General features: G+C 33.8%; 1 protein-coding gene across 4 annotated transcripts in view; it reads right to left on the reverse strand.

Moving 5' to 3' along the window:
• Positions 1-19,822, reverse strand: part of LOC111035014 (probable Ras GTPase-activating protein) — a 141,642-nt gene that overhangs the window by 40,052 nt on the left and 81,768 nt on the right. Inside the window, exon 1 of one of the 4 annotated variants that reach the window (XM_022316496.1) lies at positions 18,526-18,848. The exons of the other annotated variants lie outside the window; for them this stretch is intronic. Within the exon in view, the coding sequence (XP_022172188.1) occupies positions 18,526-18,682 (157 nt within the window). The 5' untranslated portion in view covers positions 18,683-18,848. Of the gene's footprint in view, positions 1-18,525; positions 18,849-19,822 lie in introns of those variants that run through there. 4 annotated transcript variants of the gene reach the window in all.

Consider the following 19,822-nt stretch of genomic DNA (forward strand, 5'->3'; position numbering starts at 1 on the left):
GCTGTTGTTTCTGGCGCAAAATTATGTAAATAAGATTTATTACAAAATATTTCATCCTCACTTTACAACATTTTTACTATACGTTTTTTTTTTAATTTTTAAATTTGTTTCTGCAGGGTTGAGCTGTATAGTTAATATTTACGTAGGTACATCGATTGCACGCGTATGATTCAAAAAACAAGTCACTTATATAATTTAATCAATCATTAATACTGAAATAAATATCAAAACACATACATTTATAATGCTTATTCAGATAAAGTCTAAACGGACATTTTGAATAAAAGTAGGTATAATAATATATGATACGCGTGGCACGTGCTAAAGCCTAATATCAATAGTTGTTCAGAATAAATATTTAAAATTAATAAACCTAACCGTTACCTCACATCCTCGCATTTTTTATGCATGTACAATGCATATAGTTACAACCGAATGAAATAAAACTATACTCGTATGGAAAGCTCTACATAGAAATAAACATAAATGTGTGTGCGGGTGCATTTCTAAATAGAAGTGTAAGATATACATCATTATATAGATATTTTGATGTTCATATATTTGTACAATTATTTCACTTCTCTTATACCGACAGGGTCGGAAATCGATCGCCTTGAAATATGCGATTCCTAAATCCTAATAATACCTATATACGAGTACATAGAGTGAACTTTCAAACGTTGAAATGTAATGCCTTTAAATTCAACATAAACGCCGACCCAAAAGTCATTAATAATAAAGTGATTAAGGTTTACGTAAACTGTATAATATAATATCTTCGTGTTTGTTTGGCCAACGACGTAATTCAAAATATATTCACACGGCATAAATACACAATCGAAAGCGTAACACACCGATCCAACGTGTGAATCGGCGAAAGCGCACATTAATTTGACGGAAAACAGAAGTCGTGCGAAATGTTTGAAATGAGCAACGTCTTATTTTATACATATACGGACTATTACGCAGTAATATAGGAAAAAATATATCGTCCAGAGACGTTGCATGTGTGTTTTTCAAGATTCGGCGGGAGTGGTCGACCAACACGAGTTTCGAAATGCTTAAAAGTCGGTAAAAACGAACTTTTCAAGGAGACGTGATTTCCATACCATACGAAAATTGATGGTTCGAATTTCTGCAAAATTTGTCCACGTGAATTGTGAAACATCAGTGCTCTTTCCGAAAAATTCCATTGTAAAATTTGCAATAGCTTAGGTACCAATCGCTATACGATCGTTAACTAAAAGTAGGTCGGGATCGAGGGAGTCACGAAAGGAAAAACATTAAAGACCTGCATGTTTTCTGTAACAAACAATAATAACATGTAAACGACTAGTGTTCTACACAGCGTGTGAAAAATTAACGAACCAATAAAAATCAAATAAAAAACGTAGTTTTGTATTACAACTATCATGATGTTCATCGATTTGTTTTTACTCTACGAATGCATGTTGGTACCTATACATATATTATACAGTATAAAATATACTACTATTATAGACGTTTCGCAGTCCGCCTAGGAGTTCGTTATACGATAAAAAAAAAATTAAATGAAATAATATATTATCGGGCAAGCAACAGTGCGAATCGTGAAAACTTTTCAAACCTTTCCGGCGGGCGTGACAAATCGAATTAGCTCTTCCCGCTGCACCCGAAAAACGGTCGACGGAATTGGTCGGACGATTATTTTGCAACGTCGTTCGTATAATATTATACACATGATTTCATAAAAATATTATGACTTGCCTACCTATTCCCGTGTATTATATACGGCAAAATAACCCATCTGCATTATATTAAATGACATTAATAACTGCTTCTGCAGGTAGGTACTATTGGTGGTACACACAGAAGCCGAAACCACAGCTGAAATGATGGCGGGAGGGTGGGACCGACGATGGTTTTTTTACGATTGTTATTGTTTTCGTTCGCACGTGATTATCGCAGGCGTATAATGCGATAATGCATTAATTTTAATGCGCGTCTCATAATGAGATATTGTCGTGATACTTATAATATACATACAATACGCATCATGTACATAATATTATACACATAGGAGATTATAAGGCCTGGTGACGCGGAGACAGACTGTATAGTATATGTATATAATAATTTTGTTAAACATATGACGAGCTCTATAGAATGGGCTAATAATATATCTATACAATAAACACAGTAAATACTCGTGTATACTATATAATACAGTCGGTCTCGTTGTGATTAAGATGAATTTTTATCCCCGGCGGAGGAAGAGAGAATCGTGATAAAAGACACTGCAACTCTGGCCATGACTAATAGAACAATGAGGTTTCTTGACCCTGCTGTCTGTACGCATCTTAAATGTATGGCCGCAATATATATATATATATAACAATAAACGTAAATCAGTTTTTTCGCTGATCGTGGGGCGCGGCGGGGGTGGTTCGAGCTCAGAGTACACGACGTGAAAACCGAGGGCCCAACCGGCCTAAAACAATTGGTCCGCAGCAAACGACCTCTCACAGACCACTACAACTGCGGTCGAATGAAATCGTTTCACGTTTTTTTTTCAATTTTTATTATTTTATCTGGCGATGTGGTGTTACTGCTATATTTTTGACATTTACTTCTTCAGTGCCGTTTACTAGCATACTCGAACACCTACGATTATAACTTCTGAGTTTCACGAAGATCGACGGATCGTCAGTTCGGTACACATATACTATTCTTATCGACTTCACTTCATTTGTCACTCGGGGTGGGGTAAGATGCGACAACGTGCACAATACGGCGCACTGTAGTTTAGACCAAATCGTATTGATTTTAATTTTAGATCGTGGCACTCATTATTATATAGTAATATCGTTGTTTGATTAGTATCCCCCGTATGTTTTCTTAAATTTTGTTTTACCTATATAATAATATGTATAATACTCATATCAAAAAAATATATTTTATTTTGTTGTAGGTACCTATGCTTGAATATTCGTTGCTGCAAGTGTCGTTCATATAGGCGACCTTATACGACGACGGGTCGTTAAGACGGTGGCCGGAGAGATGTAAAGTTTTAATTTTTTTCACTTCTCGAATAAAACGAACCGCGGTACACTACTGCCAAGGTCGATGTGATGATTAATGGAAGAAAATAAACGCATAACCACTAAACCACACACACACACACACACACACAGNCGATGTGATGATTAATGGAAGAAAATAAACGCATAACCACTAAACCACACACACACACACACACACACAGGGTCTCTGGCGAGAATGTGTGTCGCTATCGTATATGGCGGAAGCGTTTATACAATGTAATTTATATATTATACACGCCGCGCCGCGTTTCTAGTTCCGTGGGCATTTTATTTTTCCATCATTATATGATTATTATTATTTTCAGCCATAAGCCCGACACACACACGCGACTTTTCATCCGAACAATGGTTATATACACGCAGGAATCCAACACCGCCGTCGGCCAGGCTTAAACCTCACAATATGTAATGGTATATCAAGACGGCGGCGGTCGTTCGCACTTGTACGGTTCCCCGAGTGCCGATCAATTATTATTATTGTAGCAGCTTAAGGTTTTTTTTGTTTAAATTACTGTTACCCGATACTATTTGCAGTGTGTGCAAATCAATTGTGATAAAAAAAAAAATCGCAAAAATTCGAACGAGCACCACAGCGCTTTGTTTTTTTTACAAAACTTACATATTACGCCGGTACGATACGACACGCATTTCTATAATAAAATAGATTATGAGCATTCATAGAATAGTGTGATCATCAAGTATAGGTTTACACGAGATACTATACAACATTCGCACGACGTATGACTCCATCACGGGGTACGAACATGCGACTTACCAACTAAAATCTCTCATTTTACACACACTCTCGTGATATTTATTTGCATTTTGTTTAAATATTATTATTACAATTTGTATCTTTACGACGCGCGACCGTCTCACACTTCGTGTCACGACAGATTTGTACATTAAAACCAAAACTTATGGATTTTTTTTTATGTACACGCCAGAACTCCGCAACACATGTCGTCAACGTTTACCGTACGGGAAATAAGTCTCGCCGTATATACCTATATGAGATTGCGGTCGAAAACTTTATCACGTCCACTCATTTTCTTTCACATAAATCGTATGGTCGTATATTATATGATTATAACCACGGCACCCGAGGGCAGGACGTATAGTGGCGAGGGCGGTGGGCGGTGGCTAATAGTATATTATTATGTATATTGTATAATATCTCGAGAGGAACCGCGTAAGCGAAATTTATGAACAAGTTAAAATTTAAATTTTAAAAGCTCGGAGTTTAATAAAACATCACAGCAATTATTCAAACGGCCGCGGCATCGGAATCGTCTTATTTTAATTTTGAAACGGTTCCAAGCACAACGTCGTTCTTATAATATTATACTTCTCGTGTTTACAGCACGCAGTCTATTATAATTTTCAGACATTCATAAACTAGCTATGTACAAAAGTAACTGATATTCTAAATCGATATTGTTTAAAATTAGCTCAACATCCGCAAATCGTAAAATGCTGGTAATAATGATCGTTAATATTGTTAACGGCTGCCGAACACACGGACAACGGATTTATCATCAGTTCTAGGAAATGTCTATTGCAATAATGACAATAATATTTTACAAACACTAACCAAACAGCCGTATACGGATATTGGGACTAAATACAACAGCACTCTTTGTTCTTACTCTGATATTATGATCGTGCTATAAAATCGAATCTATCACATCAAATTACTCCGTTTTACCAACATGACAGTATTGTACGTCAATAAAATGTTAACTACAAAACAATTGTTTTTCTTTTTATTACTTTATTATTATTTCTTTCGGTTGGTTGGTTTAAAATGTATCAATAATTTATTTTGTTAAGGAGGAGTACAGAGCTGCTACCGCTCCTGACGGACTCGCTTTTGTCGAAATAAATATTTTCTTAAGTGTGCTATAAACTATATAGGTACATATTTTAAAGTGGGTATGAAAAAAGATTTTCTCAGAAACATCCCAATACTAAAATCGTTCTAGTTTCAACCAACGACTACAACAACAAACAAGACGTATCGCATAAACATCAAGTGAACACGGTAAACACAACGGCTGCACCGTAAGTGGACCTATATTATGACGTATACAGTATAACATGTTGTTCGCGGCTGTTATTGTACCCGTATCCGACGGTCCTCGACGATGAAACTAGACCGAAACCCTCCTCCACCCACTCACTGATTCTGTTCGTCCATCCTTTTGAGTCCTACCGTTTTAGCCCGCATGATGCAGTAGTCGGCGGCTCATACGATCCCTTATTATAATAATATACACACCGGGCCACCCATTCCGCCTCGTAATTCTCTCCACTGTTAAAATCACACATCTGTTTTCGGTTTCTAAATTTAATCTTATCCCCGCACACGGCCATTTACTGTTAAGACGCGTACTACCGATAGTGATTATAATAATAATAGTAATAATAATAAGAAGAAGATGACAACCCGGTCTCCTGTTGACGGGCGATACCGCGACGATAACGAGTACAGATCGAGCACTGTGTCTGCTCATTGTTCTTCCGGTTTCGGAACACTATCGTTCTCGTATCCGTCCACATGCATGCACACTGCACAGTGCACACCTCAACTATATTATACACACGCTCTATCATCAATCTCGGAAACGGATTTTATTATTTTCATTGTGCATATATAATTAGAAGTCTTCCCCCCCCAACACATCACTACGAAGAGGGGTTGGCCAAAGTCCAACAAAAGTAAAAACCGTATTTTAGATTGCTGCTCGTTCTCCGCTTGTAATTGCCGAACTTAAAAGCATTTTTGTTTAGACAATAATAATAATACAAGTGGCAAAGAGGCGACTGTGCAGTGTTTATTATATTCGTACTGTTTTCGAAACTCGTCACCATTATTATACCACGTGGTATGCTTTTAAAGACTTATTTTTTATATTTTTCGTTTCGTACGCGATTGGCGCGTAGGAGTAACAGAAACCCAGAGAAGCCCACACCCCTCCACCGCTATCGAAAAGCGCGTTTCACCATTTTCGGGCGTATAACTGAGAGGAGAGATTCACAGTGGATACGAAATAAAGTATACATTTTAACATGCAAAGCGTTTGTTTAATTTATATTGTTATCGACAGCCTGTGGCAAACGATGGGAAATTGTGCATTTCAAATGTGTGCATTTTGTCACTGTTTCTATACTATACTATACAAGTCTACAACTAAATACTGAATACCTCTAAAATAATTTTATATTACGCAATGCAATATTACTCTTTTTGAGCACTTGAGTAATAATTGCTAAACATAAGAATATTTAAATGATAATAATAATAATAGTGTAATGATATTAAGAAGGTTATAATGTTAAATATTATTATATTATTAACGCATACAAGAAATACACGTACGTTAATGTTAAGGTCAAGCCTTTTTATTTTTTTGTTTTAATTCATCACTATTATTATTTATTATTATTATTTTTTTTTTTTAATTGGATTCGAAAGAACAGTATTCGTATAGATGTTGAATAACGACGACGTGAAATTTCATAATAAAAAATATCATAATATAATTAAAGTTTGTATGAGATATCGAGTAGAATATTTTCGTGATAATGAATCGTGAGACAAGAGAAAATATAATATGTGTAGTCTGTAGATAATAATATGCCCGCGAATTATTATTACACCCATGTTTATTTTTTAAATGGGTTATGTACAGTATACGTATTACATAATATTGTATTAAAATATGTTAAATTACAAAACATAGGAATTTAAGGCATTTTATCGAATTTTGGTTCGACAAGATAGGTCATAATGTTATATACAGTACATGTGCACAAGTACGATTGACGAGAGGACAGAGGACACGGCCACACGTCATGCTGTACTGCCTACTGCAGGCACGACTGTATGCAACTGTATACCTATTACCTATATACTACCTACAACATCGAGTCTGACTAAGTTATTAATATATTTTTTCATCGTACATTTCGCCTAATCCGTATAATCTAGTTTGGTAATCCGGGTGGATATAATATTTGTTCCAAAAATAAATTCTCAGCAGCTAATATTATACAACTTTGACCTATTTTTAGCCAACGCAAAACTTGAGCTTTTGAGAAGTATCTGGACCGTATTTAATACGATTTTGAACGCCAGCCTTATTTTTTCTCGCAGGCGACGGTAATGTTTAATGCCAATTCAATTTAAACAATTACTGAGAGGACTTAATTATTTTATTTGAACCGACGATTTTCAAATCTTGTTCTACAGCGTTTTAATAACGATGAACATTTTTTCGACGTTACATGATTTCTTATCGAAAAATTGACAACAAAACGTAGGAGTTTAAGAGGTGTTAAAGTTTAGGATATTATACACGGATACTGTTTTGATTACGTAAATGAACGATTACAGTCGTCAGTCGTCACCTTATACGCCATTATATAGGTGCTCCTCATATATTATATACGTACAGCTGTCCAGGCAATGACTGAGTCAATGAGCTGATAACAGAAAAATTGAAAATGCAGATGGATATAATGTTATTTCCCTTGGGTTTCGTTTAGGTTATACAACAAAATTATTATTCCATAAATATATTGTCAGTTTTATTAATAGTTTTTTAATTTAAATAATGAAGTTAGTACAATTTTGTTAAAAAATTATAATATTATGCATATATTATTAAAAGCAAAACAGTAGGTCTCCGGGGAAATCGAAATTAAATGAATAGTTATGTTTCTGATTAAAAATAAATAAAAATGATTGAAACATATTTTAATTCTTAAAATTGCAAGTATATAACGATTTTTCTATCTCTTATGTATCCATAAACATATATTTTACAGTTAAAATCAATCAGATTAGAAATCTGTGTAAAAAGAAATTATTTCAGTCGTTATTGTTTTAAATATTATAAAATAAAACCTACTAACAAAATTAAAGAATTGTATTATGAACAATAATAATCAAAACACATTTTAATCAAGCATTTTGATATCAACACAATTGATAAATATATTTTTATTTTATTCATTAAACTTGCACTCAATTATTTGCTTTTATAAGGCTTTTTAAATTCTATTGAAACTTTTTTTTTAAAAATAATATATATAATTGTATTCTACCAAGTACCATAAAAATTAATTGTTATTAATCTTAATAGTTATAACATCTATAGTACGAGTTTTTGTCTTAAACTAAATAACAAACACATCGAAATTTAACTATTTACCATCAAATATTAAATTAACATTAAAAATCAATTTTAAGTGAAATAATATATACATACCCATTATAAATACCTAATCATTACAATATACCTAATTACATTTCCTATTGCCTTTAAAGTAAACAATTTTATATAAAATAAGAATAGTATACAATTATTTAAAATCATTCAATGGGAAGGCAATAAAATTGAATACAAATTATTAAATTCTACTCCTGAAGTTCAATAATAATATTTTATTAGAGATATCTATAAAATTCGATCGTCCGTAGTGCGTAACACGACAAATGGATTAGATTCTAATAAAGAATTTATATCAGAAATCATATAGGTACCTATCTGCAAATACTAATTTTTGAAGTAATTCCAAACGCAAATTTTTTTGTCGATATGACGCTTTATAATTAACATTTCTTGTTAGTACTTTAGTAGTTCAAATCCTATGTTATAGTTTTAAAAAATATATAATACATTAATACCCCATGTGTTGGTTAACGAACCAACTCGTTTCAAAATAATTTTTAATACAAACAACTAATTAGGGTTGATCGGTTGGGGTTGTTCCCGGTAACAAAAAGAATAAATCTGGAAATTCGATGTTGAATTTGTACATACATAGTTTATTTTTTTATTTTGCAATTTTCTCGTTTTTAAAACCAGTCACGATTTTACTGGTTAGTTACGAGGAGAATACATAACGACGACAACCTTCGATTTTTTTGCTCACCCCTCAAAACTTGAAAATATATCGTACTTGTGTAGTTTCGGAGGAGAATAATAAGACCGTCGGTCTGTTTGTCCGATCGAATCGTGGTTTAAAAAAGGGCAAAACATCAGTGATTGTTCCATAACTCGAGTTAACACAATAAAATAAGGGTTATTATAATATTATCCGTCATCTTCGAGTTATGGACAAGAAGGATATTTTATATTTTATTCCAGCGTCCGGATTACGTGCTGTGGATTATTATACATATATATATTTGTATATTAGTTTTATCTATTAGGTCAAATTCCAGAACGAATACTACGTCAATAGGTACCCCATTACGACTTGGGCAGTAGACAATTCCGGCATCATCATAGTTCCGATTTACCATATTACGGTTTTGGCCACACACAATTTCAATTTTTCATGATTAATCTTAAATAAATGTATATATCTGGACAGGCACTACCTATTTATAAACATAATAATACCGATATTATTATTATAATATTCTATCACCTGTAAACGTCTATGATTGTTATAGACGCGTATGACGAATTTTGTCAAAAAAATAGTTAAGATTTGAAATATACAGAACGTACGCTTTTAATTGGCATACTATGAAATCTATCAGTTTATACAATTTTTAGTTTTGACTTTTGAAACACACATTTAATCGCATAATAATATGCTTATAGATTTTAAGCTAATATAAGTCAGCGAAATTAAATAAATGACTCGAGGGTGGACTACCAATCACTTCTCACTGACGATCTTGACAACAGTTCCTAAAAGACGCTTATTCATTTACACACCTAGTTAAAATGCGTCCAAAAAATATTATATTTTTCAATATCTAAGTAGTATTATGTTGTCAACGACATTGTGCTAATACAATCATTTCAAGAGTAATGCAGCAGTTAATTACACACTTATACCACGTCGCTGCACTTACATAACATAATTATTGTTATTTGTATTATAATATACTTACGTCCTACACTATCGATTCATATGCCTATAAAACTATTATCATGTAATTTAGATTAAAAAAATTCAAGGCGTGTAAAATACTCGACAGAATAACATAATAGGTTCGTTATTATTATTTCCTATATACGCTACTCGTAATAGAATAATATTTCTCCAACTATTGTGTGTGTATAACGTTCACTAGCAATTAATGCCAGTTGCCACTAGAGATCGCCGCGCCTAGTTTCAAAAAATTAATGAACACAACACATATAGGTAATTAAGTAAGTGATGATTCCAAATGATGTAGAGGTCGTAGCAGCACGTTTATTGTACAAAATAATCGATATCAAATTCGTCATTCGAGCACACCCAAACACCGTAATTTTCGATAGGTCCTCCACTCGAATAGAAAAATGTACACTCGGTCAGCTCACGATCAATTTAACGACAATATTATGAGGTCTGGAGTTATCGTCGTGCCGATGAGTCCAGTTATGGACGGCGGAAACGCATAATGTATACGATAATAATAATAATATTACCTATTAATACGTGTGCGATAACACTAAACAGATGTTCCTCCGGTCGGAGATTCACAGGTCACAAGTACCAATATGAAATATATTATTTAATATTGAGAGTAAGTAAACACGTACACACGCCGCTATAATAAAGTCGACCCAATCGGCCGGTGTGCTGCTGGCAGGCGAGTGCCGTCGACGATCGCATATACAGTGTAAATTCGAATTCAAAGCGCCCAACGCATTATTCATAGACCAGGTGACTCACCGCCGTCATCGCGTATCCAGGCAGCACATTAAACCGTATACAGGGTACACGGTAGCACATACACACGGAAATCGATATGTATTATTATAATACACTGTATACACGCTAACTCACGCATTATTGTACAACGTGTACACGTTTACGGCCGTAAATAATTACCAGGGTGTACTGTACAGCAACCCGTGGCTAGTGTGTTTGCACTTGCCGTTTCTAAGTTTAGAATTCGCACTGCGCCACCCGCTACGGCGTTTTGTCTCCAACCGGCACGTGTTTTTTCATCATAAACATTTTTTTTTTTAAATTTTATTTACGTGTAAAAAAGCCATCGGCGTACTCCGCCGCCGTGTTCTTGCTATATAGCCGTACACCCGTACGCAGAGCAAGTACAATGACACGCGAACAAAAAAACCCGACGCGCCGCAAACATACTCGGGTCCTGTAATAACTCTTCACCATAATATTATGACCTATGTCAAACCGATCGGGTTCGATCGCCATAGTTGTTTCGTGAGAGTTTTGTCTACAACGAATCTGTATAAGTGCATTAAGATTCGAGGTAGTAAAAATCCCGGATCGACAACGAATAAGACGACGTGTCCGTCTGATCACTCATCAGCATAACGATTAATTTGTATTTCGGTCGGGTGATATAAGTTTGGACAGTTAAATAATATAAATAAATAAAACTACAATAATATTAATTATAATTTATAACGGTTAAGTGTAAGACGGATAGAATCTACAATGACATTATCACACGCCATTAACGATAAAACGTACCTAGGTAATCAATATTGCAGTTATAATTCATAAGTGTTCTAGCTCATAATATGCTATACGTATACAATTTAAATATTATGTAAAAATCACAATAAACCGAATGGATTATTTTATGACAGCCAAACTAATAGGTATAATGTATAAATTAATATTTATTATTATTTATTACTCACGTTTCGCGATAATCGTTTATTGTTGTTGAATGGAAATAATAAACTGCGCCACTGCGGCTTGATAAAATATTACCGGCAATAACGTTGTTTTAAGATAATTGTTCAATCGTTGTCGTCCTAATTACCGGTTGTTCACTCGAGATGTTATTCAGTAGGAAAAAAAATTGTAGCACAAAAAGGAGACGACTTATAAGTTGTAACTTTATAAGCTTATAACCACTGCGTGCTCGAATAAATCAAAAAGTACAGTGAGCTCAATACCTACACAAAAACTGTAGCGAGCAATTATAGGGAGGCGTAACCATAATTTAACACTAACAAGTAACAACCACTGTGTTCCTCCTACTGCATACTAAGATTTAATTTTAGTAGGTAATTCCATAAGTACCACGAATGGAATCTAAATAAATAAAAGTAGTGCGGATGTCGTTACTCGTTATAAATTAATATAATTTACCAACGGAGCTGCTGCAATATGACTTATTATTATAGTTATTACTTATTAGGTTTGTTTACACAGTATAACTATCACTACAAATTGCAATAACACTTTATTATTATTATTATTATTAGAAATAGTAGTAGCAGTAATAGAGTACCTATGGTATTAAGATTTGAGAATGCGATTTGTCATTGCATCGATTAGGTTTCTCCAAATAAGGAGCTGGACCGGGAGTAACATATTTGGCGAGGTATTGCCGAGTTCGCACTTCACACCTGTTCGCACGGCGCGTGCACATTATAATACTCATAATATGGCTATACACAGTCGAGTCACGATAACCCAAACCCCGATAACTCGAAAACCGTCATAAACCGTCGATTTTATTCCTTGCCCCTTGAAGGGTTAATCAGTTGTATTTAAGCCATTATATAATCAAAACATTTTTGAGATGAATTTTTAGTATTTCCATTGACGTTTGAGTTATCGAGGCTCGAAAGTATTATTTATATTTAATATAGGTAAATATTTGTTTATATAATTTTATTGACCAACCGCTTATTGTACGCTGTTGATGCTTACTATTTGCCTAGGTACACAAGCAATATTGTGACGAGAAACTGTCGACATGCTTTCTTTGTTAACTATAGCAGTATAGCACGACTTAATATATCGTATGAATGAAAACGGAGTATAATATACCAATATATAAAACTAATAATACAATCATGCGAGTATAAAATTATATAAAAAAATTTAATATATGATATATTTAAGTATATTTAGTTAGTAGTTTAGTACCTATATTATTTGAAAATAATTGAAAATATGCAATCACTGAATCGAGTCAAATACCTATATAAATACAATGTCCTAGCTACTTGACAAAAACACTGCCTCAACGATTAGCAAAAACAACATACCGTCTATACAGATGGCAGCAGCGATTGACGATTTAAGTATGATAGATAGTATTATTATTATTTACAGAGTGCATAGTAAAAGTTCATTGTTTGTACGATAAAAATATAATATATAAATATATATATCAAAATACCGATGTATATATTTTTCTTATAGCAGTCGAATAATATTCGCACTTTAATGTCTAATACCTAACACACGTCTACATAATTATGGCGATACTTAATAACTATAAATTAATAAATGTCTGATACTAGGGTGGGATGGGATAGGGAATCTATGACCAGGAGTACCCATACTTCTCTATTTGTAAAAATATCAACGTATCAGCTACGACCGGTACGACTCTGGCTTCGACTATCAATTGTGTTGCTAACTCTCGACGTGTTTTGCACAGAATTTTACATAATTTAAAGATATTGCCTCATCCCATGTGAATTTAACTGAAACTGGGTTATATATTACAATTTACAAGGCTCATATTTAGGTTAAAGGGAAAAGTTTAGCAAGAATATGAGGTGCTGTAGCACACCTTTACCAGGGACTGTCCAAGCCATATGTATGTTTGTTCATCAGAATTGAAAACAGTTGAAAATGCTTTGAAAATGTAAAAACTTGCGGGGACAGTTTGATATACCACATTATGATTATCCCCATTATTATATGCACGATAACATACCCAACGACTGACAATAGTGTTATTAAACACACGCACATAATATGTATATACATTCTCCTAAAAAAGTGCCCCTCGCTCGCGATCGGCGTCTGTCACGTACGCGGTCGTCCTCGGTCAACTAATTAACACGCGTTGTACGCGTCTGTTGTCCGTCCATTCGCTAGCGTCGACTCTACTCCCCCAACGACGGCTAATGAACCGAAACCTTGAGATTTTTAGCAATTATACAGTATACAATGGTTGTATGGTGCACGACAATAGTAAAAGCATAGCAATTATCCATATAATAGAGTTATCCTTTTCTTCGTCTCCCTTTTTAGAATTTCCTGATTTTAACCCGAACTATATAATATAGCTACAGTTTGAAAGCGACAGTAGTGCTGATTCGTTCGAAAAAAAATGTATCAAGAGTTTCTGTTAGAGCTTCCTTATGTTTTCGTACATGGCGTACAGTACTTGAAAACACCTCAAAAAGACAACTTTGAAAAAATACCCAAAGTCGAGATTTATTAGTTATAACTCTACTAAAAAAGAGTTGGACTAAAAAAAAAACATAAACTAAATTGTAAAACCATTAGGCCAATAAATCTATAATTCAAATAATTTAAAATAGGAACCGATTTGGCATCACTCTAATCTGGTAACTAACATCTACTTGTCATCTTATATAGCGCAGAATCATCAGTTATTCCTAGGCAGTAGGCGTACAGCTATTATATTGTTGTCGCGTGTTGAGTGTTGTTATTTTTCGTTATTGTTATAGGTACCATTATTATTATTATTATTATTATTATATTATCAGCACCGTGCTCGCAGGGGTTATTTTAAGGTCACAGACCTGTCCGTAGCATGATATTGTTTTTGTAGGATACATTATGTAATTTAGTTTAAAATTCTGTCAATACTGTTATAAAACATTTTTTTTAAACTCTCATTGAAGTACAGAAATAATTTATTTAGTACAAAAAACTAAATTAAATATCAATGTTTTACATGAACTACTCTACATAATTGCCATTTGTAAGTGCAAGCACTAAGGTGACTTTCCCATAAATAACATACTATATAATACATTGATATATCATATACAAGAGCAACATCTGTACAAACGCCGAGTGAACATTTACTTAATGTATCAATATCAGCATATCTGAATATAAATGCAAATATGTAATATGTATATTTTATGCTATTATATATTAAAAAATTATAAAAATATCACGTGGTCCACGTCATCGTGGCAAGTAGCATTGGCTTAACAACCAAACCCGGCCGAATAGCCTGCTATATGGGTAACCTATATAATATATTATACAATAATGTAATTATAATGTATATTTTTACAGAGTCGTTGTCTGTTAATTGCCGTCGGTGGGTTCGAAAAACAAACAATAGGTAATAGGTACGTATCGCCGAACGCACGAGTGCTATCATTAAAAAAAAACAAACAAAAACTGTCCTTGTAAGTAACACATAAAAACTGTGATAATTTGAAAAAAATATCAAGCATTTTTATTCTTTGAAATTCATTGAAATTTATTCAAGATGAATTTAATACCTACGAAAATAATTATTTGATGTCACACAGATGAAGATCGGAAAAGTTATTTAGAAAAAGGATGAACGTATATCTCAGGTCTCAATCGCCCTATATTTCAAGGTCAGGTTAACAATTTTTTTGTTTTAAATGATTCAAGTAATCTTTTATTATTTTCCATAATTGGGTAGAAGGATCGATCGTAGTAGCCAATAGATCGTCAATTTTAATTTTTATTATGGTGCACTTCCATAATAGTTCTTACATCAATATAATACTAATTATTATGTATATAATGGGGATGAAGCCAAAGTCTGGTTGATTACCCCATTGATGGTAAATGTTTAACCTAACTACTTTTTATGTATTCAGTTGCATCCGAATACTGAGTTGATAGTAGACCAGTTGAATGAATATATAGGTAGAACAAATATATCGTCCATATCGAATAATTACGAACGAACCACAAATGTACGGTATGTCATCCATAAGTGTCAATAGTGTCATGAATCATAATTCATATCGATCAGTTACCTATGCTGGTAGATCATTATTGAAATGAAATATTATAACAATGTTGTTTCAATAAAGTTTTGAAGTATTACAATTACTAATTACGATTAGTATATAAACCTGATAGTTAATGCGTTAAAAATTGTATACAATATACCAAACATTAATGCACAGTAGTAAAAAAATAAATCATTATAATCATCGATGTATCGGTGTAAATGAGAAACCATGACTTTTAATTATCTATATGCAAAATATTATTGACTTTTAGTGACTGGTACACCTAAATAGACAGTTGCATTAAAAATCCAGTGAATAAGTATAATATTGTAATACACGCGATACATATAAAAAAAAACGCATACGACCGTCGAACTGGTTGAATAGGAGAAAGTCGCATGGAAAGTACGAGTATTTGACGAGTAAAATCTATCCAAAACAATGGACCGGTCCACGCGGTAATTGTAAAAATCGAATATTACTTGTGTCGTCGGTGCCTTGTAGCTTTGATCAAATTTTTTTGCACCAATCGTGGAACGCGCCAATTATTTTATTACCATACGGTTTTGCATAGATAGCGGGTAAACGGGTAAACGGAAACGGGTGCCGAAATGCGTTTGACCCACATGACGATAGAGAAAAAAGAAAATAACAAGGGCACAGTTAAATTTACATTAATTCACGGGCGTAAATTTTTATTTTATTTAGGTATCAGCAGTTATTTATAACTTGTGTTTCTACAATTTCCGACAAATGAAAATACGAAAACTCATGAATATATTATGCGATATGTAATTGTTTGGTCTCTTCATATATTAATCTCGTTCATTTTGAGTTTTTGGATTTGGATTTATCATTTATGTATACTACACGAAAGAGACATGAAGATAACAATGTAATTTAAAAAGTACGAGAGCTGTAACTTTTTGAAAAAGTTCTGATTACATTCACAAGAAAAATAATTTTTTTTTCTTAATACGGTTGCACATAAATACATAATGCCTAAAACCTCTATATATTTTAATACCCAGTACAAAGTTTGTTTAGGATATTACAAAATGTGTTTTGGTTATATTTTTAAAATACCTACCACCTACGTGTTTTGTATCATAATTTATGACAGTTAATAATAGTTTTCAATTAGCGGTTATCTAACCTTGTTGGAAAAGTTAAGGAATTTTCTAATGAGTAACATTACCTACATAATGTTATATTTGTATTTACATTTCACATATAATTATTATTATATAACACAGAACTGGCGATATCACTAAATATATCTTCTAAATACCTAAAACTTCAAAATACTATATGCAGCCTAAACTGATGTATTAATGTATTATACCTATACATTTGTATTCTATACCTCTGAACAACAATGATTGAAAAAAAAAATCAAACCCGTAATCAGTGCACCGAGATAATAATCAACTAATAATAATACGTCGTTCAATAACTATCATATTATTTTGTAGCTGCTGAATTAATGTTATAACAAATGGTTTAATCTTTTTATTTACCAATAACTTACACGTGTTGATTTTTATGTAATTTATTAACTTTCAATAATATTAAAAAGTCACAATAAAAGAAAATCGTAACCGTATCATTCTTTTTGTGAGCAAGTTGACGTTTTTGGCGATTCGGTTAAATTCATAGTCAAATTCGAATCCCCTTGGCGACCACATGTCGCAAGTCGTGATGGCGACTCAGCGATTAAAAAAAACGGTATATAAGTCACATACTATAAGTACTCACATACACGATACACGTGCGGACATGTGGTAGACGAACTCTTAGATTCACTTACTTAGATTTATATTAAACAAAACAGCGTTTAGCCACATGGCAGATTCGCGTGAACGGGCGAAGAAAATATATAAAAATCAACTTTACAAACGACCAGTTTGACAACGAGCTTAAGCCCAGCCGTTTCCGGTCTGCCACCATCGTCAGATTATTGTATTAAAACTTCCGGTTATCCGGTCCAAAAATCCTCTTATCCAGCACATTAATAATAATACAAGTACGCCACCACTACAGTATACAACACATGCAAATGTATAGTATTTCAATAAATAAACATAATAAGTTATAAAAATATTAAATTATAATACTAGACATTACACCTAATGATTAATACTGCTCTTATCCATTCTCTGTCGACCATATCCTTTCTCGGTTGTTTATTTTGTCGGCTTACGTACGCGCTCTGATTGAGCCGAGTAACCTAAAAAATCTGTCTAAATCTCCGTCGAAAGCCATAGTATAATCATTTATCACTCAGCCAAGCATATAAAACTCAGTAACCTCAAGATTCCAATGGCGGCAGTAGCAACAGCCGCTAATTGAAAACTCGGGAGTAACACACAATGCGACTGGCTATTACAGCCGGTGATTCAGTTCGAATTTTTTTAACAAAAATATGAGAACTGAAGAAAACTTTCACTCGGGACTGTGGAAGATATAATTGATCGCGAACGCATAACTTCTATCAGTATCGAAGATGAATAATCCGATGAGCATCTGGCGTCTTTTTTCTCGGAGAAACCGACGCGAAAAAAGGTTTAACAGATTTAATAAAAAAACACTCATAATGAACACCTTCAATAGTAGGACCACAGCTGGATACCGATATATTATACACTTGTTATACTATGAAATGTAAGATGGCCATCACGTGACAGCCATGCCTCTTTTCTTACCTTGATCGACATCTAAATCGTCAAAATCGTCTCGGGCGCCCTTCAGGCACGATTGAAACCCCTTGCTGAACCTCCGGGTAATCGTGCCGGTGCTGTGCGCGGGACTCACTGGCGGTTGATGCTGTACGTCCGGCAGATCGTTCATGACGGACAGCATTTTGGTTTATTCGAAAGGGTTCAAATAGAATGAGTAAACGTCAATGCGATTCGGACATTCCGGTGAAATATTACGCTGAAATGGTATAGGAACCGCGGCGGACGAAATGACAGCGCGATCGTGTCGACACCGCACGAACACTCGGGACGACTGCCGGATGAACACTGCTGGCTGCGCGGACGCGGAGGCTCTCCGTCGGGCGAGACAACGTCGCACGCTGGGCGAGGCGGAACGCGCGCGCCGCCGACGACCATACGAAACGAGACGGATAGTGTTATATTATAACTTGCACCTATTATAGTTACTAGGTATAGGAGGTACGGGCGCACGCTGTGTCGCGGGTCGTCGTAATCGTTCTAGTAATAATAATATTATAATGACGACAATAATTATTAATTAATAATCAACCAAGTGAATAATAATTATTATTATTATATATACATGGTACTCGCGGATTTCCGTACTTGAGCGTTTTTATTGATGGATAATCAAACGAAAATAAAACAATATCGACTGTATTATTTAGTAGACAGTAGTATTATTATTAATATCAAAAATGCCTACCGAGTTCAGCCCCCCCCTCCTCACACGCCTGTCAATCAACACGAATGGTATAAAAAATATTTCAAATAATCAGAAATATTCTCAAAATCCCTTAAGCTTATAACAATACCTCGTGCGCAAACCTGCATCATTGAATAATTCAATTAGATTACTAATATATAATTCAATTTGAATTATATATTAGTAATCAATACTTTTTGCCACGAAAAATATAGTTGTTTTAATTTTATTTTACTTTTTAAGTTCCGCGAGCGTGTTTAAAATTTAAATATCGTTGACCGTGGAATAAGTGACATTTTAATATTTTATGACAAGATATTAATACCAAGATTTTTTAAAATTCTTTTCCATTCGTTGACCGCAGTTTGCATTTAATACAGCCATAAACGTTATAGTGTATAATATTATATATTGGTCGTTCATAACTGTCAAAATATATAACATGTCTGATGAAATTGTAATTAAAAATAAAATCATGCATCTCGTTAAATTATGATTTTTAACGAATTTCAAATTTCTAATGGAAATAGTGGAATCGCAATGAGATCGCATATACGCATCAAATTGTGAAAGGTG

The sequence above is a fragment of the Myzus persicae genome, unplaced genomic scaffold (genome assembly GCF_001856785.1).
Source record: "Myzus persicae strain clone G006 unplaced genomic scaffold, MPER_G0061.0, whole genome shotgun sequence".
Lineage (NCBI taxonomy): Eukaryota > Metazoa > Arthropoda > Insecta > Hemiptera > Aphididae > Myzus > Myzus persicae.